Raw genomic sequence first — 22,926 nt, 5'->3', positions numbered from 1 at the left:
ACACAATACTCAAGGTATGGCCTCACCAAGACCCAGTATAACTACAGCAAGACATCCTTACTCCTATACTCAAATCCTCTTGTTATGAAGGTCAGCATGTCATTAGCTTTCCTCACTGCCTGCTGTATCTGCATGCCAACCTTCAATGACTGTTCCACCATGACACCCAGAATATGTTGCACTTCCCCTTTTCCTAAACTGCCACCATTCAAGATAATCTTCCTTCCTGTTTTTGCCACCAAAGTGGATAGCCTCACATTTATCCACATTATTTTGTATTTGCCCACTCAGCCAGCTTGTCCAAGTCACCCTGCAGCCTCTTAGCATTCTTCTCACAGCACACATTGCCATCCAGCTTGCTGTCGTCTGCAAATTTGGAGATATTGCATGAAATTCCTTCGTCCAAACCATTAATGTATATTGTGAATAGATGGGGTCCCAGCACTGAATCCCTGCGGTATCCCACTAGTCACTGCCTGCCACACTGAAAAGGACCTGTTTATTCCCACTCTCTGTTTCTTGTCTGCCAACCAGTTCTCTACCCACGTCAATACATTACCCCCAATACCATGAGCTTTAATTTTGCTCACTAATTTCTTGTGTGGGACCTTGTCAAAAGCCTTTTGAAAGTCCAGATACACAACATTGGCTGGTTCACTCTTGTCCACTGATCACATCCTCAAAAAGTTCTCGAAGATTTGTCAAGCACAATTTCCCTTCAGTGAATCCATGCTAACTTGGACCAATCCTGTCACCGCTTTCCAAATGCTCAGTTATTACATCCTTAATAATTGACTCCAGCATTTTCCCCACCACTGTTTTTTCTCCCCCCTTTTTTTAACTGTGGGGTTATATTAGCTACCCTCCAATCCACTGGAACTCTTCCAGAGTCTATAGAATGCTGCAAAATGTTCACCAATGTGTCCACTATTTCTAGGGCCATTTCCTTGAGTACTCTGGGATGCAGAGCATCAGGCCCTGGGGACTTATTGGGTTTTAATCCCAGCAATTTCTCCAATACATTTCCTGACTAATAAGGATTTCATTCAGTTCCTTCTTCATGCTAGACTCTCTGTCCCCTAGTATTTCTGGAAGGTTATTTGTGTCCTCTTTAGTGAAGACAAATCCAAAGTATTTGTTCAGCTGGTCTGCCATCTCCTTGTTGCCCATTATGAATTCACCTGATTCTAACTGTAAGGGACCTACATTTGTCTTTACCAGTCTTTTTCTTTTCACATATCTATAGAAGCTTTTGCAGTCAATTTTTATGCTTTCTGCAAGCCTACTCTCATATTCTATTTCCCCCTTCGGAATTAGACCCTTTGTTCTCCTCTGCTGGATTTTAAATTTCTCCCAGCCCTCAGGTTTGCTACTTTATAGGGCCAATTTATATGCCTCTTCTTTGGCTTTAGCACGACCCCTGATTTCCCTTGTTAGCCATGGATGAGCCACCTTCCCCATTTTAATCTTACACTAGACAGGGATGTACAGTTGTTGAAGTTCATTCATGTGTTCTTTAAATGTCTGCCATTACCTATCCGCTATTCAAAAACTTAAGTATCCTTTGCCATCTTATCCCAGCCAATGCTCGTCTCATACCTTCAAAGTTAGCTTTCCTCAAGTTCAGGACCCTAGTCTCAGATTTAACTGTGTCACTCTCCATCTTAGTGAAGAATTTCTACGTATTATGGTCACTCTTCCCTAAACGATCTTGCACCATAAGTTGCTAATTAATCCCCTCTCATTACACAATACCCAGCCTTGGATGGCCTGCTCTCTATTTGGTTCCTCGACATATTGGTTAAGAAAACCATCCCTTATACATTCCAAGAAAACCTCCTCCATCGCATTGCTACCAGTTTGGTGAGCCCAATCAATGTGTAGATTGAAGTCAGCCATGATAACTGCTGCATCCTGACTGCAAGCATCTCTAATTTTCTGCTTGTTGCCAACCTCACTACTACTGTTTGGTGGTCTGTAGCGTTTTTGTCCTTTGCTTTTCCACAGCTCCACCCATACAAATTCCACATCGTCCAGGCTAATGTCCTTCCTTACTATTGCATTAATCTCCTCCTTAACCAGTAATGCTATCCCACCCCCTTTCCTTTCTGTCTATCTTTCCTGAATACCCTTGGATGTTGAGTTCCCATTCCTGGAGCCAGTGGTCCCAGTTAATACATTTCCATTAATGACTGTCTGCTCAGTTAATTCATCCGCCTTATTGCAAATGCTCCTTGCGTTGAGACGCAGAGCCTTCAGGCTTGTTTTTTTTTGGCATTCGTTGCCCTCTTAAAATTATGATGTAATGCGGCCTTTTTTTGATTTTTGTCTTTGGTTTCACTGCCTTCCACTTTTCTCCTTACTGCCTTTTGTTTCTGTCCCCACTTTAATGCTCTTTGCCTCAATTACTTTGAGTGGTTGTGGGTTACACATTCCAACAATTCCTATGGGTCAAAAGGTTTATACTCAATTCTTTTTTGGATTTATTTGTGGTCCCTAGTTTTGGGTTTCCTCTCGGGTGGAAACAACTCTTTATCTATTCTATCAAATCATAATTTCATAAATATCTATCAGGTCACCTCTTTGCCTTTTCTAGAGAAAATAGCTTTTATCTGGTCCAATTTACTTTGGTAGTCATAACCTCTCAGTTCCAGTGTCACCCTTGTAATTCTTTTGTACTTTTTCCAGTGTTTATAGATGGAAGAAGCCCTTCTATTGCTTGTTTTGGAGCTCTGCAATATGAAGGAGAGTTCTTTGGAAACCGTAAACTGCACTGGTCTTTGTTATTGCATTGAATTTACAGCACAATCTCAGGCCATCCGGCCCAATTGGTTCTTAATGGCCCCAGCTCCTGTATTTCTCTATATCCTTTTCCCTTGAGTATGCATCATATTTCATATGTGTAGAGCTGATACGTGGGAACTCCCATCATGGCTTTGAGGTTGTGGATTCAAGAATCAGTTAATCAGTTTTGATGGCATTTCCTCTTTTAAAAATCCAACTACGCTCTTCCTGGTGCTTATTAACCTAAATCTGTTGCCAATTTGTGGAGGTGACTGAGCTACTTAGCCACTGTTGAACATTGACTCTGATATGTTGATTTAAATCACAGACTTCAGATGGTTCTGACTATTTTACAGGAATAGTTACTCAGGAAAAGTTAGAAGAGTTAAAGATAGTCCTGCCAACCCCCACCTAATTACCTCCCACGCTCCAAACTATCCTCCCTCAGGATCCACCCCTGGCCATCCTTCCAGCTCCCCAATTGCCCTCCTAACCTCCCACACGACCACTCGACCACCTCTCCCGACTATACCCCACCCCCATTACCCTCACTGACCACCCCCGTCACTGACCGACCGACCACCCTGCATATTTGTAACCCTGTTGGGAGAAAAGGATGGTCGATTTCAATATATTATTAGTCAATTACAGTGATCTTAATCTGTTTTTGTCATTCAACTCTGGGTTTCCAGGTTTCATGGGCTGCCTGGAATTCACCATTGAAAGCAATGAGCACATGTGGCAAATGCGGGGCTGACAACATGATGGGAAGCGTACATATAGGTATTGAAGCCGCTTTCCTGCCTGCTTAGGTAAAGAGACTCATTCACAGTATTTGTTCTGAGCGATAACTTTGCACACCTTGAAGATTATGTTTACCAACTTTGAAAATTCAATTGACCACTTTGGAGGTTTGTACTTCTGATCTGTCATCATCATGGGTATGCTATGCTACTTGAGTTCTCCAATGAGGTCAACAGTGATGGAAGCCATATCTGACACAGTGTTTACAGGCAGAGGATGAACTTTGTTGACATGTTGGAACACCAATGTCTCAATAGGCTAAAAGTCTTGCATTATGTGATGGCAGACATTTTCGACTAGCTGTCAGCTGGACTTCTTGGCCATGATTTACTAGTGGTTATCCAAGTCACCAACATCCTCAACATCTTTGCCTCTCATTCCTCCATGAATCTGCCAGGGACTTTTTAGGACCTTGTGGTTGGCAGCCCACAAATCTATAAGAAAGGTGACTGAAGGCTTGTTTTCCAGGGCAGGCAATTACGTCAGTTTGTCCTGTGATGGTACCTGTTAGAATGAGTGGGTGGTTTCCCCCAAGTGCAGGGCGCCAAGACTGCATGCATATGGCAAGTAACCCTTAACCCAGATCACCCAGGAGTATTCATCAACTGCAAGTGCTTTCACTCAATCTTTATGCAGGTGTTCAAAAAATTCTTGGACAGCTACCATTATACTTTCATCTTGCAGCAGTCCACCCTCCTTGATCCCCTCTCACCTCGAAGCAGACTTCTCGACTGGCTAGTTGGAGACGAGAGATACCCACTTAAAATGTAGGTGCTGATACCCATGATGAACATTTCCACTGAGATCAAGGAACCCTACAATGAGAGCCAGGCAACCAGATGTGTCACTGAGCAAGTCATTGGCATGCTGAATGTACACTTTGGATGCCTAGACAGATCTAAAAATGCCTTTCAAGACATACCAACCAGGGCCTTCAGAATGACTGTGGTATGCTGCATACTGCACAACATGTGTGCATACTACACAGCAGCAAGGTTTGAATCATCAGGTGGAACATGGTGTAGAATATAGCGCCTCTTCAGATTATTCCAAGGAGGAAGTGCAGTGCATCAGCAGCAGTGCACACAGCTATTCAGGGTGTCCTCATTATTGTGAAGCTGACTTCAATCCTCCCATCTGGCAATCACATTCAAAAGCCGCTGCCCTGCCAACCATTCCCTGTAAAGAAATCCTGTAAACAACCAGACACTTTCACATCACTCCCATTGCTTGGTATTCATTTCTTAGCATTCAGCACAAGTGAAAAGGACCTTGCAGTCAGGGGACAAAAATGGGCAAGATGGGAATGTGGTGAAAAGAAATAATATTTATATGGATCCAAAATAAGCAGACTTGCCAATCTAGCCGTGTAACACACCCAAGTGCATACCTCTGTGTATGTACAAATTTTGACAGTACCACTTCATGGTACTTCAACATGGTGCAACTCCTGTGAACTCAGTAGAGGCAGAGGCCATTCAGATTCCTTCACTGACTGCTGAGATGCTCTTAACCAATGCTCACTGAACTTTGGGGCACATGAGGTCCTGGTAAAGATTGCTCCACCTGAAAATGTACAGGGGCAGACCCAGCTATTGGGAAATGAAGCAACATATGGAATCGTGATGGAGGAGAGGGCCAATGAGTGAGAAGCGGAAGTGCTTTGAGTTGAATCCCTGCTTCCATTGATGAAGCCTTCATGTACTCGTTTGATTGCGATGTTTCATGTCCTATAAACGAAGACATCACACAGGCCCAGCAACGAGATGTCACTCATGCTTGAGAGCTTCTCGGGAAGCCTGCTTGGCACTGCTTGAAAGCCTGCCAGTACATTGCAAATTCTTTGTTGTGACTCCAGATGTATCCTCGTTGACCACACCCAAAGTGCAGTGTTCATGTCCAAATACACCACATCGGGCAGTATGGTGGAACAGTGGTTAGCACTGCTGCCTCATGGTGCCAGGGGACCCAGGTCCAATTTTGGCCTTGGGTGACTGTCTGTGTGGAGTTTGCATATTCTCTCCGTGTCTGTGTGGGTTTCCTCTGAGTACTCAGGCTTCCTCCCACAGTTAGGTGGCTTGGCCATGGTAAATGCGTGAGATTATGGGGATAGGGTGGGGGATGAATCTGGATAAGATGCTCTTTCAGAGAGTCGGTGCAGACACGATGGGCTAAATGTCCCCCTTCTGCACGGAGGATTCTATGGGCTGTTGTGAGGCCTCTGATATGGATTCTCCATTACTATTCCTGTCCTACACCTGCCCTTCCTCTTTGCACAATGTATGAGTCACAAGGTGAAAACCCAACTATTTGCCTTATCAGTCCCACCAAAGTATGACTATCTGAGCTGGTGCATGAGTCCTGCGATAATGATCCCTCAGTATTGTGATGTCCTCTGAGGAGTTATCGCTTTTCTCCTTGACCATCTGCTGGGGGATGCTTGAAGGCCCCATGGGAAACTAAAGACATGAAATAGAACTGTTAAGGTAAGACTGTTTTAAATGATCATTGTTCAGATGATCATATTTCATTTGCTGCTGACAACATCAAGTGACCATGTCTTGTCAGCCATGGCTCAGTTGATAGTACTCTTGCCTCTGAATCAGAAGGTTGTGGGTTCAAGCCCCACTCCAGGAGCACAGATCAAGGCCAACACTAGAGTGCAGTACTGAGAAAGTTTTCTACCATCTGAACTATTCATTGGAAACTTCCGACCTTGTCCATAGCTGGGATTCTCCGGTGCCGCTGCAGTGAATGGACTTTTGGTTCTTTATTCTCACAAGCAGTGGGGGCAGGGTGAACAAGTTCAAAGAATCCCCACCTGTTGTCTTTCAGATGAGACATCGAGCCCTGAGGTCCTTTCTGGACTGTCAGCTGGATGTAAAAGAACCCATCGCAACCCGTTGGGCAATTGCCCGGCACAGGGAACCATCCAACAACATGATTTAAATCACAAACTTCAGGTAATTCCGACTGTCAAATGGCAATAGTTACTCGGAGAAAATTATAAGAACTAAAACCGCTTCTGGGTATTTATAGCACTAACCCATCCCACCCCAATGGGCGCTTCGTTAAATTGACCGAACCTTCAAGCCTACCCGGTTTAAGCAGTTAGTAATCTTAAAAAAAGAGGAGGGTGTGGCTTACTTACCTTCGACTCTCCTGGATTGGACAGTAAGCCCCGGGAAGCTGCTGCGCAGGTGTGATCTTGCCTGGTCTGAGTCAGAAGGTCACGCGAGATAGGAATGGCTTAATTTTAAAGTAAGAAACTTGGAACAGAGTCACAGTCTGACTCGATTGTTTTTCCACTGCAAATTACAGGCATAATTTGGTCAAGACCTCATTGTGGGAGCTCGTTATGTTCAAATTGGTTACTGTCTTTCCTACATTATAATAATGGCGACACTTATGAAAAATTGTTCATCAGCGATAAAACATTTTGGGACATCCAGTTGCCATGAAAGGCATTATGTAGAGCATATCTTTTTCATCTTTTTTCCTCTTTCTGTGCGCTCTCCGTGCACACTGATTTCCTTGAACAACATCTTTGTTAGTGTAGTGTAGTGTAGAGTGTTAGTGTAGAGGTTAGTATCCCTGCCTGTCAAGCGGGCGACTGGAGTTCAATTAAGACCATAAGACCATAAGACATAGGAGCGGAAGTAAGGCCATTCGGCCCATCGAGTCCACTCCACCATTCAATCATGGTTGATTTCAACTCCATTTACCCGCTCTCTCCCCATAGCCCTTAATTCCTCGAGAAATCAAGAATTTATCAATTTCTGTCTTGAAGACGCTCAACGTCTCGGCCTCCACAGCCCTCTGTGGCAATGAATTCCACAGACCCACCACTCTCTGGCTGAAGAAATTTCTCCTCATCTCTGTTCTAAAGTGACTCCCTTTTATTCTAAGGCTGTGCCCCCGCGTCCTAGTCTCCCCTGTTAATGGAAACAACTTCCCTACGTCCATCCTATCTAAGCCGTTCATTATCTTGTAAGTTTCTATCAGATCTCCCCTCAACCTCCTAAACTCCAATGAATATAATCCCACGATCCTCAGACGTTCATCGTATGTCAGGCCTACCATTCCTGGGATCATCCGTGTGAATCTCCGCTGGACCCGCTCCAGTGCCAGTATGTCCTTCCTGAGGTGTGGGGCCCAAAATTGCTCACAGTACTCCAAATGGGGCCTAACCAGTGCTTTATAAAGCCTCAGAAGTACATCCCTGCTTTTGTATTCCAAGCCTCTTGAGATAAATGACAACATTACATTTGCTTTCTTAATTACGGACTCAACCTGCAAGTTTACCTTTAGAGAATCCTGGACTAGGACTCCCAAGTCCCTTTGCACTTTAGCATTATGAATTTTGTCACCGTTTAGAAAATAGTCCATGCCTCTATTCTTTTTTCCAAAGTGTACGACCTCGCACTTGCCCACGTTGAATTTCATCAGCCACTTCTTGGACCACTCTCCTAAACTGTCTAAATCTTTCTGCAGCCTCCCCACCTCCTCAATACTACCTGCCCCTCCACCTATCTTTGTATCATCGGCAAACTTGGCCAGAATGCTCCCAGTCCCGTCATCTAGATCGTTAATATATAAAGAGAACAGCTGTGGCCCCAACACTGAACCCTGCGGGACACCACTTGTCACCGGTTGCCATTCTGAGAAAGAACCTTTTATCCCAACTCTCTGCCTTCTGTCTGACAGCCAATCGTCAATCCATGTTAGTACCTTGCCTCGAATACCATGGGCCCTTATTTTACTCAGCAGTCTCCCGTGAGGCACCTTGTCAAAGGCCTTTTGGAAGTCAAGATAGATAACATCCATTGGCTCTCCTTGGTCTAACCTATTTGTTATCTCTTCAAAGAACTCTAACAGGTTTGTCAGGCACGACCTCCCCTTACTAAATCCATGCTGACTTGTCTTAATCCGACCCTGCACTTCCAAGAATTTAGAAATCTCATCCTTAACGATGGATTCTAGAATTTTGCCAACAACTGAGGTTCCCTGCTGGGGAGCTGCCAAGTTCAATGACAGCGTGATAACATGTCAGTTTTAGGGTGGCATGGTGGCACAGTGGTTAGCACTGCTGCCTCACAATGCCAGGGACCCTGGTTCAATTCCCAACTTGGGTCACTGTCTGTATGGAGTTTGCACATTCTCCCCGTGTCTGTATGCATTTCCTCCGGTTTTCCCCAACAGTTTGAAGATGTGCGGGTTGGCCATGATAAATTCTCCCTCAGTGTACCCGAGCAGGCGCTGGACTGTGGTGACGAGGGGATTTTGACAGTAACTTCATTGCAGTGAGAATATAAGCCTACTTGTGACTAATAAATAAACTTTACCTATATTAAGTCTCCCCGTGATGTTATATGCTCTGAGGAGAAAGAAATTCCATTTTGCATCTTTAGGCTCATTTTCATTATAACCCAGACTTTTAAATCAGAATTGTAAAGACTATTAAAAGGCGTTGGAATAATGATGGTGCGGCGGAGGATCACTCCTCACTCGGGGATTGAGGTGAGTTGGCTAAGTTGTGAAAAGAGAGGGGTGGGCAGTGGCAGTGGGAATGAGACAGCTTCCCGGTCTTACTAATCTTAAGAGCTCAGCATTGTCAGTTGTTGGGAGAGAAAAAAAATTGTCTCCCTGGCACAGTCATCCATCACTCCAATCCAGAAAAACATTATACAAAGGAGCAATGCCACAATGTTTTCAGTGAGTGAAATTTGTTTAGATCTCGTTGATTGTGTTAAAATGATGCAGAATGTATGACTCGCTATAGTAGCCATATGGTAAGAAAACATTGCTGTACATGCCTTATAACAGGACACATGAGTTTATTTGGTGGACTCGAGAAATTATAAGTAGTTGGCTTGCCACTTTAATTTCCCCTAGGTGGAATCCTGGCAGACGATCAATAATTCATGGTTGTCCTGGGATAACGGGAGTTCCTAAGTAATTGTCTTTGTGGTTTTAATAGAGTAAAACCTGGAAATTATCAGTTTATTTAACTGTTGATTCCTTTCATTCTCTTAAAATACAGGAGGAAGAAAGTGAAGAGGAACCGAAGCTTAAATATGAAAGACTGGCTAATGGAGTGACAGAAATCCTACAGAAAGATGCAGCAAGTTGTATGACTGTGCATGATAAGGTAGTCTGCTCCAGCAATTTTAATGTATAATTTTCAAAGAACTTAATTTACCTGTTACAAATTTAAGGGCACTGAAACAAGCTACACAAATTATAGAGCTGTTTAAAACTATAGGTGAATAATTTAAAATCATGTACGTAGCCTATCTATCTCCTTGTGATTCACATCAAGCAGCGATGATTATGTTTTGATAAAATATACGGGTTCCACGCAATTCAGTGTTGTGTATCTATTCAGAATTTGCTTCCTATTTTTCTTGTAGCCACTTTCCTTTCTAAAGCATCACATTTTCACAAGCATCAGTCTGTACTAGATGACTAATCGTCATGGCACCTGGTGCAGTCAAGCAGGCTTGTGCAGTGGAATAGTCATACCTAGTTATGTCTGCACACCTGATGTTTTATTAACCAGTATTGATTTTCTTTACCCGGGGGACTTTCTTCTTCCTGAAAAAAAAAGCAACCTTGCAGGGGCGAAAGACATTGCCGGGCTGAATTTGTAATGACTCTCTTCTTCCTTTCTGCTCTTTAATGCAGGTTCATGTTATAAGTGCCTGAATTTAATTTTCAGTTTAGCAATTCCATCTTGATAAATCCTTTTTAAACCTCAAGTTAATGGAAGGTTATTTTTTAGATGGTACTGGTTGACTGACATGCTTGGTAGTGCCTGTAAATATGAGCATTTCATTAGAGCCTCCAATCAAGCATGCTCAGATGCACAGAGAGACTGTAATTTGAGTTGCCCCAGAATTTGGTTAATGCATTGAACTCAAATATATTGATTCTCTGTTTAATATTCCTTTTCTTTAAGAAAAAAGTGAGAAATTCTTTAAAATATTGGTTTGTGTTTGCAAAACTCCTGAATGGTTGGTTATATTATTTTTTTAATAATCATTCCGAGAACTTTGCATTTTCAGCTCTTTTGAATCTTTATATTTATGTTACACTGCTATAACTCAGTCCTTATTAAATAATACTGCACATATTTCCTCATCTTTGCTGAGCACGTGCATTTTCCTCTTGTTTAAATGCTACACTTTTAATTAGCTGCCACAGTTCATCAGTGAGTATGCACAAGCTGCAAACAATTTGTTGTCAGTAGATGAGGCTTCCTTGTGACTCATTTTGACAGGTAACAAGTACTTGCACAATCATATTGCCTCATTTTGCGTAAAAATGTCACTGACTTGAGAAAATGTTCCTTTTTTTGGGAGGCAGGTTAACATTGCAGTATTTAGAAAAGAAACACTAATTATGATGTTTTTTAAAAATATTGTGCATAAAGAGAATTATAGGTCCATACTGGGAAACATGCTTTTAGCCATCATGTATGTAAGGCAGCAAAATTGTACTCTGAAAGGAGCTTGAGAGTATAAAAAATTGCTTTGATTTTACTGTGGCTTGTGAATTTCTTTAGCTCGGTACACAAATGTCCTGAAGGATTTGGAATTTAAAAGCATACTAAAATGAGTAAATAGATTTTTTTATTCCAATGATGTGATTTTAAGTGTACTGGGGAACTACGGGGCAATGAATACGCAATGTGTTCCCATTCATCTTCTGTTTTCAACCTTGTGTAAAAGATAGTTTGGTATATAATGACAAGAATGGACTAATTCAAATGTAGTCTTTGTTTGTAAGTGCTTTGATCAGGGCCGACTTGAACATACTTGCCGGAATTGAGAGAGGATCTGTACTGCCTAATCCATCTGCTGCTGCAGACGAGTTGAGGACTGGGGGCTTTTATGGACCGCTTTTATTTAATGGAGTCTGTTCAGGAAGAAGTGGTTCTGCAGTGCCCTGGAGGTGCCAGTATTTAAATCTGCTGCATCTCCACTGTGGCATAAACTTGCAACCACGAGTAATAAAACAGGCTTTACATTTGTGCAGTTGCCTGGAAGCAGATGATCAGGTATAGCCTTAGGAATGCAGCAGCAATGTTATCTGGCTTATATTAAATTGCCAGTGCCAAAGTTGGAGCAGCCGTCATTGGCAGTGTTGTAATATAACAAGGATATTGGATATCTCCTTGTTGGACAGAAACAATGTATTAATGTCTCCATTTCCTTGACCATATATTTGGCCCGACATGGCCAGGTTTGCACATTGTTCCAGACTGACATAAGTGTAGAAGTTTGATTTTCATCTGAATTGTTTTGGAACAACAGCAAAGGTGCCTCTAAGCATTTTATGTGAAGAAAAGTAAACAGTTCCAGTCGATAAAAGTGAGCCAGACTTGCATAAAGCATAAATAAATTGTACACTGCTGCTGTTTTGTTTCAGTTTTTGGCGTTGGGAACACATCAAGGGAAAGTCTATTTGCTGGACATCCAGGGGAATGTGACGCAACGTTTTGACATTGTAAGTATAATCTGATATTGTACAAAAATTGAGTGTGGTAGTTTTTCATTTCTCCACTTGCTTTGAATTGTTTACTCCAAGCCATCTTTTTAAGACCACTGCATTTCTGGCACCACCTGAGTATGTATAATTCTCACCTCTCCTCTCCTCGCCTCTGTCAGAAGGATGAATAAGCTTTCTGAGGTCTCATCCCATACTCCTCCAGAGCCACACGAAGCTCATTGAGAGAGATCCAGGTCGACTGCCCTTTTCAATTATTTTTTCTGCCCTTCTTTGCTCCCCATTTGACCCTTTAAGAGCTCAACTGAGACAATGGGTGAAGTGAAGGTTTGAATCAATGCCTTATCTGACTGATGTGCTATTGGTTCTTCATCATTGGACTACCATGCGAGTTGTATTGTTTACCTAAGACCTAAATATCTTAAATATTCCGTCTCCATCTCCCTCTCTTTTAACAAAAACAGAAAATGTTGGAAACTCTTCAGCAGGTCTGACAGCATCAGTGGAGAGAGGACAGAGCTAACATTTCAAGTCTGGATGATTCTTTGTCCAGATTTGAAATGTTAGCTCTATATTCTCTCCACTGATGCTATCAGATCTGCTGAGATTTTCCAACATTTTGTTTTAAATTCCAGCATTCGCTGTAATTTGCTATCATCCCTCTCTTTTAATATGCTTCTTAAAACCTACCTGTTTGACCAGGTTTTTTTCTGATTAAACCCGAGGGAAGCACTTTTGAGATGTTTTTACTTAGCATAAATGGCACAGAAATAAGCCATCCAGCCCAACCAGTCTATGCTGGCATGTATGCTCCACACGAGAGTCCTTCCATCTTATTTAAATCTATCATTGCAATCCCTTATTCCCTTTTCCCTCATATTTGTCTAGTTTTCCTTTAAATGCATCCATACTATTTGCTTCAACGACTCCCTGTGATAGCAAGTTCCCAATCTCACTGCTCTTTGGAGAAAGAAGTCTATTTTGAATTCCCTAGTGACTATCTTATATTGGTGGTCTCCAGTTATGCTCTTCCCCACAAGGGAACCATTCTCTCTGTATCCACTTTATTAAAACCTCTCATAATTTTAAAGACTTCTAATAGGTCTCTCCTCAGCCTTCTTTCAAGGATTTAACCAGAGCAGGACTTTCTCAGTTAATGGTAGGGCGCTGGGGAGAGTTATAGAACAAAGAGATCTAGGGGTACAGGTTCATAGCTCCTTGAAAGTGGAGTCACAGGTGGACAGGGTGGTGAAGAAGGCATTCGGCATGCTTTGGTTTCATTGGTCAGAACATTGAATACAGGAGTTGGGACATCTTGTTGAAGTTGTACAAGACATTGGTAAGGTCACACTTGGAATACTGTGTACGGTTTTGGTCACATTATAGAAAGGATATTATTAAACTAGGAAGAGTGCAGAAAAGATTTACTAGGATGCTACCGGGACTTGATAATTTGAGTTAAAAGGAGAGGCTGGATAGACTGGGACTTTTTTCCCTGGAGCGTAGAAGGCTTGGGGTGATCTTATAGAGGACTATAAAATAATGAGGGGCATAGATAAGATCGATAGTCAATATCTTTTCCCAAAGGTAGGGGCGTCTAAAACTAGGGGGGCATAGGTTTAAGTTGAGAGGGGAGAGATACAAAAGGGTCCAGAGGGGCAATTTTTTCACACAGGTGATGAGTGTCTGGAACGAGCTGCCAAAGGTAGTAGAAGAGGCGGGTACAATTCTGTCTTTTAAAAAGCATTTAGACAGTTACATAGGTAAGATGGATATAGAGGGATATGGGCCAAATGCGGGTAATTGGGAATAGCTTAGTGGTAAAACTGGGCGGCATGGACAAGTTAGGCCCTAGGGCCTGTTTCCATGTTGTAAACCTCCATGACTGTATGAGAGAAGAGGCCCAGACTGTCGATCCTTTCCTGATATGTTTACCCACGTATTTCTGTTGTAACTCTTGTAAATCCTCTCTGCTCTCCAGTGTCTCAATATCTTATTTGTAATACTGCAACATGAATTGCACACAGTCATCTAATTGTGGTCCACCCTAGATTTTTTTCAACTCTCTTCCTCTAGAAATAAAGTCCAGAGCTTGATTTGCTTTCTTTTATGACCTTGCTAACCTGTAATGCAACTTTTAATGATTGATGTATTTGTACTCGAGATCTCTTTGTTCGTGTATCCCACCAAGATTTGCATCATTCAACTATTTAGTGACTTCCCTATTCTTCTGACAATAATATGCTGCCTCCTATTTATCTGTGATGAGCTTCATTTGCTAGGTATTTGTCCATTCTCCAAGTTTATTAATGTCCTCCTATGTTATAATGCACACCTCCTCCTTGATATTGACTATTGCAATTTGATGTCCCATAAATTTAGAAATTGTGTCCTTGATTCCAAGGTGAAAGTTATTTATGTGAGTTGAGAACAACTATGATGCCAGCATGGATCTTTGGGAACACCATTTCCTATCTCTGCCACTCTGAATAACCATGGTTTACTCCCACAGTCTGTCTTTTACCTTGATGCCAGCTAGCAAGCCATTCTGCCACTTGTGTCTGACTTTGCATTTTAAGATCTTACTGTAGAGTATCTTATCATGTTGTTGTTGTTGTTGTTCACTTAGGCTATAACTAGCTATTTTTACAGGATGTGTTGGTGTTACTCTCTTTGTTCCCTTTCTCAGAGAGGCAGAGATTTTCATAATTTTATCTAGTTTTACAATAGTGGTTGATTCTTTAAACCCATTCTTAGTGTCAGCTTTTTAAAAGTCAGCTCAGACAAAATCCGACAATGAAACTTGGATTTATATAATGCCTTTAATGTAATAAAATGTCTCTCCGGTGCTTTAGAGAAACATTATGGAACAAAATTTGACATTGAGCTGCATAAGGAGATGTTAGGTTAGGTGACCAAAGAAATTTTTATAAGCATCTTAAAGGAGGAAAGAGGAGTAGAAAGGGTCAGGTTTTGGGAGAGAATTCCAGAGCTTATAGAGCTGATGTAGCTTAAGGTACGACTGCAATTTGGTGAGTAATTAAAATCAGGAATGTTAAATAGGCTAAGTTTTATTGAATTCAAGGATCTGTTGGGGATTGTAAAACTAAAAGGAGTTTAGTGATAGGGAGGGGTGAGTCCATGGACCAATTTGGGAAGACAAATAAGAATTTAAAAAGTGAAATGTTGCTTGATTGGGAATTAACACATTGCACCAGAATTTTGAATGACCTCAAGTTGACGAATGTGTGAGACCAGCCAGGAGTGAGTTGGAATAATCAAGTCTAAATGTAACAAATGCACAGATGGGGGTTTCAGCCATAAATAAATTGAGGCAAGATAAGTCAGACACAAGTCAGACAATGTTACAGTGATGGAATTGACGAATTTATTAATGCTGCAGATATATATCGTAGGAAGCGCAGTCTGGCTGAGCCTGAAACAGTTGCCAGATGAGAGGATAGAGTTAGTGGCGAAGGAGCAGTATCCAAAGATGATAGCTGATCTTGGAAATATTTATTTGGAGGAAATTTTTGTTCATCAGATATGGAATGTTAGTAAAGCAGACCAACAATTTAGAGACAAAAAAGGGGTCATGATTGGTGGAAACGAAGTTGATAGTGTACATCAGGAAACTGATGGCGTGGTTTTGGATGATGTCATCAAGAAACAGCATGTACATGAGAAAAACGAAATGCCAAGGATAAACTGTTGCAGGTTATTCTCTGGAAATGATAGATGCAAATTAATCCAGGCAAATGCAATCCTACCTAGCTGGATGACCATAGACTGGATTGGGAATAGAATTTCGTAGTTACTTATGTCAGACACTCCAGACAGGATGAGGATGGATAGTTCACCTTTGTCACAGTTGACTAGGATGCAATTTATGAGAATCCCAAGGCATTTTATTCATATGTTAGGAACAAAAGGGTTGTCAGGGAAAAAAATCGGACCTCTCAGGGACAAAAGTGGGGAATTATGCTTAGAGCCCAAAGACGTAGGGGAGATCCTAAATGAATACTTCGCGTCGGTATTCACAAAGGAGAGGGATGTGTTGACTGGGAGTGTCTCGGAGGGGAGTGTTGACCCGTTAGAGAAAATCTCCATTACAAGGGAGGAAGTGTTAGGTTTTTTAGGGAATATAAAGACTGACAAATCCCCAGGGCCTGATGGAATCTATCCAAGGCTGCTCGTCCCAGGGAGACGAGAGATGAAATCGCTGGGCCTCTGACACAAATCTTTGTCTCATCACTGGACCCAGGTGAGGTCCCAGAGGATTGGAGGATAGCTAATGTGATCCTGTTATTTAAGAAGGGTAGGAAGGATAACCCAGAAAATTACAGGCCGGTGAGCTTGACGTCCGTGGTAGGGAAGTTGTTGGAGAGGATTCTTAGAGATAGGATGTATGCACATTTAGAAAGGAATAAACTCATTAACAATAGTCAGCATGGTTTTGTGAGAGGGAGGTCATGCCTCACTAACCTGGTGGAGTTTTTTGAAGAAGCGACTAGAATGGTTGACGAGGGAAGGGCCGTGGATGTCGTCGATATGGACTTTAGTAAAGCATTTGACAAAGTCCCTCATGGTAGGTTGGTGCAAAAGATTGGACCTCTTGGGATAAAGGGGGAGGTCGCTAGATGGGTGGAGAACTGACTTGGTCACAGAAGACAGAGGGTGGTAGCGGAAGGGTCTTTTTCCGGCTGGAGGCCTGTGACGAGTGGTGTTCCGCAGGGCTCTGTATTGGGACCTCTGCTGTTTGTGATTTATATAAACGATCTGGAAGAACGTGTAACTGGGGTGATCAGTAAATTTGCAGACGACACGAAAATGGCTGGAATTGCAGATAGTGAGGAACATTGTCAGAGGCTACAGAAGGATATAGATAGGCTGGAAATTTGGACAAAGAAATGGCAGATGGAGTTCAATCCAGATAAATGCGAAGTGACGCATTTTGGTAGAACTAAGGTAGGGGGGAGCTATACGATAAATGGCAGAACCATAAAGGGTGTAGATACGCAGAGGGACCTGGGTGTGCAAGTCCACAGATCCTTGAAGGTGACGTCACAGGTGGAGAAGGTAGTGAATAAGGCATATGGCATGCTTGCCTTCACAGGACGGGGCATAGAGTATAAAAGTTGGGGTCTGATGTTGCAGTTGTATAGAACGTTGGTTTGGCCGCATTTGGAATACTGCACCCAGTTCTGGTCACCACACTACCAGAAGGACGTGGAGGCTTTAGAGAGAGCGCAGAGGAGGTTTACCAGGATGTTGCCTGGTATGGAAGGGCTTAGTTATGAGGAGAGATTGGGTAAACTGGGGTTGTTCTCACTGGAAAGACGGAGGATGAGGGGTGACCTAATAGAGGTGTATAAAATTATGAAAGGCATAGATAGGGTGAACGGTGGGAAGCTTTTGCCCAGTTCGGTGGTAACGTTCACGAGGGGTCATAGGTTCAAGTTGAGGGGGGGAGGTTTAACACGGATATCAGAAGGACGTATTTTACACAGAGGGTGGTGGGGACCTGGAATGCGCTGCCGGACAAGGTGGTGGAGGCGGACACACTGGGAACGTTCAAGACTTATCTGGGTGGCCACATGAACAGAGTGGGAATGGAGGGATACAAAAGAATGATCTAGTTTGGACCAGGAAGCGGCGCGGGCTTGGAGGGCCAAAGGGCCTGTTCCTGTGCTGTATTGTTCTTTGTTTTTTGTTCCTTGGTGTTTGATCTCTGCATAAGAAATAGAGTAAACCATATGACTCCTCGAGCCTGCCTTACCATCTGCATCACACCCACTCCTTTATCCCTTGACAACCTGAGAAATCAAAAATCTATCTACTTTAGCTGTGACGATACTGTACCTTTAAGAAATGTATTTTGAGTCAGGATTTACTTTTTCAACAGTCTGTTCTAACCAGTGCTGCTGAGTCTGTCTCCAGCAGCACTATTTTGTTACTGCAGCAATATAATTGCTCCTAATTATGAGAATGTTTGTTTTAATCTGGACAATGCTGTTCTGTTATTTTTAGTGTTCCCTTGGAATTTTGCAGAGTCGGGCTTGATTGGGTTGATTGGCAGAAAAATTCAAGTGACTGGGTGGAGCCAGGCTTACACAGGGAACTCCCACTCAATCTGCTGTTTGGGATCTTTAAAGAGAGGTTGCTTTCTCTGGCTCTCTTTCTCTCTCTGGATTTAGAGATTGGAATCGCCTAGGAAATAAGTCTCTTTCTCTGAGATTCTGCTGCTTGAGGGTGTGGATCTTTCTCTGGTGGCTGCTGTATGACAATTAGAAGACAGGGTCTGTCAACATCTATGTCAGAGGTGTTAAAAGGCTGGAAATCTAGCATTCATGTGAGCATGTCGGTTATTGGTGCTAAACTGGTTCTTTGGAGTAGAGAATTTCAAAAATTCAGAATACTTTGAATGAAGAAATTTATCTTCATAAATCCTGAATGATTGATTCCTTTTCCTGAGGCTGTGCTTCCCTGTGCTTTAGATTCCCTAGCCAAGGGAATCGATCTCTGTGTCCACTCTGATGGTTCCTTTTGGAGACTTGTATGTTTCAATGAGATCACCTCTTGTTCTTCTAAACTCCAGAGTATAGAACCAATTTATTCATCCTCTCATCTTGGAGCAACCTGCTCATCATTGGGACAAATCTAATAAACATGCGGCTTTGACAAGGGGTCATCTGGACTCGAAACGTCAGCTCTTTTCTCTCCTTACAGATGCTGCCAGACCTGCTGAGATTTTCCAGCATTTTCTTTTTTGGTTTCAGATTCCAGCATCTGCAGTAATTTGCTTTTATTTTAATAAACATGCGGTCCCACTTCCTTCTTCAGATATGCAGACTAAAACTACACACACTACTTCAGGTGTGCCCTCACCAAAGCAGGAGGTTGATTTCCTTGTACTTCATCCCCCTTGCAATAAAGCTCAGCATGCCATTTGTCATCTTATTTATTTTCTGTTCCTCAAGCTAATTATTTGTGCTCCTTGTACGAGTGCACCTAAGTCTCCTGTGAACATCAACATTCATAAGTTTCCTGTCTTTTTAAAAGAAATTCAGCTTTTTCATTCTTACCATCAAAATGAGAAATCCCACACTTCTCCACATTGTACTTCATCTGCTTCCTTGTTACTCACTCACTTAACCTATCTGTATATCCATTTGAAGTCTCTTCCTGTCCTTCACATACCTTTAGCTTTGCATCATCAGCAGACTTAGGTACATTGCTCTCCGTCTCTTTGTCTAAGACAATGACAGGGGGATGGTAACCTATGTAAGGAGTCAGAGGAGGGGGAATCAAGGACAAGAACAAAATACAGAGAAGGGAATGAGAAAGGTGATAGGCAGAGAAATCGAGGACCAGAATCAAACAGGGTCACAGTGAGAAATAGTGGGAATGGGACAAGTAATGTTAAAAAAGACAAGTCTTAGTCTTAAAAGACAAGACTTTGTGCCTTAACGTATGGAGAATTCACAATAAAGTGGATGAATTAATCGTGCAAATAGATTTAAATGGGTATGGTATAGTTGGGATTATGGAGACATGGCTCCAGAGTGACCAGGATTGGGAATTGAACATCCAGAGGTATTCAGTATTTAGGAAGAACAGATGAAAAGGCAACGGAGTTGCATTGCTGGTTAAAGAGGAAATTAACATAATAGTGATGAAAGATATTGGCTTCGATGATGTGGAATCTATGGCTAGAGCTGAAAAACACAAAGAACAAAGAGAACAAAGAACAATACAGCACAGGAACAGGCCCTTCGGCCCTCCAAGCCCGTGCCACTCCCTGGTCCAAACTAGACCATTCTTTTGTATCCCTCCATTCCCACTCCATTCATATGGCTATCTAGATAAGTCTTAAACGTTCCCAGTGTGTCCGCCTCCTCCACCTTGCCTGGCAGCGCATTCCAGGCCCCCACCACCCTCTGTGTAAAATATGTCCTTCTGATATCTGTGTTAAACCTCCCCCCATTCACCTTGAACCTATGACCCCTCGTGAACGTCACCACCGACCTGGGGAAAAGCTTCCCACCGTTCACCCTATCTATGCCTTTCATAATTTTATACACCTCTATTAAGTCTCCCCTCATCCTCCGTCTTTCCAGGGAGAACAACCCCAGTTTACCCAATCTCTCCTCATAACTAAGCCCCTCCATACCAGGCAACATCCTGGTAAACCTCCTCTGTACTCTCTCCAAAGCTTCCACGTCCTTCTGGTAGTGTGGCGACCAGAACTGGACACAGTATTCCAAATGCGGCCGAACCAACGTTCTATACATCTGCAACATCAGACCCCAAAGGGACAGAAAACATTAGTATAGATTGTATGTAGACCCTCAAACTGTAGTGGTGATGTTGGGAATGGCATTAAACAGGAAATTAGAGACGCATGCAATTAAGGAAGATCTGTAATAATGGGTGACTTTATTCTGTATATAGACTGGGCAAATCAAATTTGTCACAATACCTCAGGAGGAAAAATTCCTGGATGTATAAGGGATGGTTTTCTGGGCCAATATGTTGACGAATCAATTAGAGGACAGGCTATCCTAGACTGAGTATTGTGTAATAAGAAAGGAATAATTGGCAATCTAGTTGTGTGTGAGTCCTTGAAGATGAGCAACCATAATATGATAGAATTTTTCATCAAGATTGGGAGTGACATAGATGATTCTGAGATGATGGTCCTGAATCTTAATAAAGGAGAATATGATGATTATGAGATATGAGTTGGCTATGATGGAATGGGAAATGTTGCATAAAGGGATGACGGTGGATAGGCAATGGCAAACATTCAAAGAGCACACAGGTGAACTGCAACAATTGTTTATTCCTATCTGGCACAAAATTAAAACAGGAAAGGTGGCCAAACAATGGTTTACAAGGGAAATTAGAGTTTGTATTGGATCCAAGGAATTGGCCAGGAAAAACAACAGACCAGAGGATTCAGAGCAGTTTAAAATGCAGCAAAGGAGGACCAAAGGATTGATTAAGAAGGGGAAAAGCGTACGAGTGTAAGCATGCAGGGAACGTAAAAACTTACTGTAAAAGTTTCTATAAGTATGTGAAGAGAAAAACATGGTTGAAGTAGATAATTAGAAAAGCAAATGAAATTTTGACATTTATAGTTAAAGGAATAGAGTATAAAGGGAAGGAAGTCTTGTTGCAACTGTACAAGCCATTGGCAAGACTGCACCTGGAGTGCTGTGTACAGTTTTGGTCCCCTTATTTGAGGATGAATGTAGTGGCATGAGAAGAAGTTTAGAGGAAGTTCACCAGATTGATTCCAGAGATGAGGAGTTTGTCTTGTGACGAGAGATTGAGCAGTTTAGGCCTATAATCCCTAGTGTTTAAAAGAATGAGTGGCGATCTAACTGAGGTATATAAGATGATGAAAGGCATTGACAAAGTAGACGTAGAGCGTATGCTTCCTCTTGTAGGGCAATCTAGATCAAGAAGTCATGGTTTAGGATAAGGGCTAGCAGATTTAAAATAGATGATGAGAAACTACTTCTCTCAAAGGGTCGTGAATCTGTAAAATTCACTACCTAGAGTGCGGTGGATGCTGGGACATTGAGTAAATTTAAGGAAAAGGTAGATTTTTAATTGGTAATGGGTTGTACTCTAACTCTGCCCTGCCATCTTCAATGATTGATATATATGTGCTCCCTGCACCCATTTAGAATTGTACCTTTTTGTTTTCTGTTGCCTGACCTCATTCTTCCCACCAAAATGTATAACTTCACACTTCCCTGCATTAAATGTTCTCTGTCATGAGTCTGTTCATTGCACTAACTTACCTATGTCTATCACTATCCTTCTTACAGTTCACAATACTTCTAAGATTTGAATCATCTCCAAATTTTGGAATTGCGCCTTGTGTCTCCAAGAAATGTATACCAAGAAAAGCAGAGTTCTAATCCCCACCCTTGGGGTACCCAACGATATTCCTTCCTCCATTTTGAAAAAACAACCTCCCACCACCCCTCAGCCAACTTTGTATTCAAGAGGCCACTTGGGTTCCAATTTTGTTGACAAGCCTATTATTTGGCACTTTATCAAATGCCTTAAGTCCGTGTCCACCACATTATCCTCAATACCATTATCAATCCTCTCAAAAAAACTCAATCACATTGTTAAACATGATTTGCCTTTAATAAATCCATGCTGGTTTTCTTTAATCTAGTCACACTTGTCGAAGTACCTATACATTTTACCCTGATTGTCACTTCTGAAAGCTTTTTCACCACAATGGTTAAATTGACTGGCCTATAGTTGCTAGTTTCATTCTTGCGCTCTCTTTTGAGCAAAGGTGTCGCATTTGCAATTCTCTGGTCATCTGACCACTGCCCTTACATCTAAGGAGGATTGAAAGGTCATGGCCATTACCTCAGTAATTGTGTTACTATCTGCAGATGCATTTCATCCACCCTGGTGACTTTTTAACTTTAACAGCCAGCCTTTTTCAATTTTTGTCCAGTTTTAGTCCATCCAGTATCTCAGCTAGCTCCTTTTTCACTTTGACTTTAGCACTATGATTTTTCTTAGTAAAGGTATTAATTGAGTACGTCAGCCATGCCCTCTGCCTCCATGTATAGATCTCTTTTTTAATCCATGTGTCTCAGCAACAAGATGAATGCAGAGAAAAAATGGGGAGAATTTAGAAAAAGATGCAAATTCAGATTTCCGATAAGGAGGAACGTTGGAGGAAGTTAGGCCCCATAAGCTAGGGAAATAGTGCTCCCTATTTAACCATGTTTATTTTACAAGCAATTGCTGTATGATACCTGGCAGTCCTATATTTTTACCACT

General features: G+C 42.1%; 1 protein-coding gene across 1 annotated transcript in view; it reads left to right on the top strand.

The window, feature by feature from the left end:
* vps41 (VPS41 subunit of HOPS complex) overlaps positions 1-22,926 on the top strand; it is a 169,899-nt gene that overhangs the window by 31,424 nt on the left and 115,549 nt on the right. Inside the window, exons 3-4 of the mRNA XM_078216544.1 lie at positions 9,632-9,739; positions 12,022-12,099. Coding sequence (XP_078072670.1) covers positions 9,632-9,739; positions 12,022-12,099 — 186 coding nt within the window. The remainder of the gene's footprint in view (positions 1-9,631; positions 9,740-12,021; positions 12,100-22,926) is intronic.

This window comes from Mustelus asterias, chromosome 7 (genome assembly GCF_964213995.1).
Source record: "Mustelus asterias chromosome 7, sMusAst1.hap1.1, whole genome shotgun sequence".
Lineage (NCBI taxonomy): Eukaryota > Metazoa > Chordata > Chondrichthyes > Carcharhiniformes > Triakidae > Mustelus > Mustelus asterias.
The sequence above is the reverse complement of the archived record's forward strand: the minus strand, read 5'-3'. Positions and strand labels throughout refer to the sequence as shown.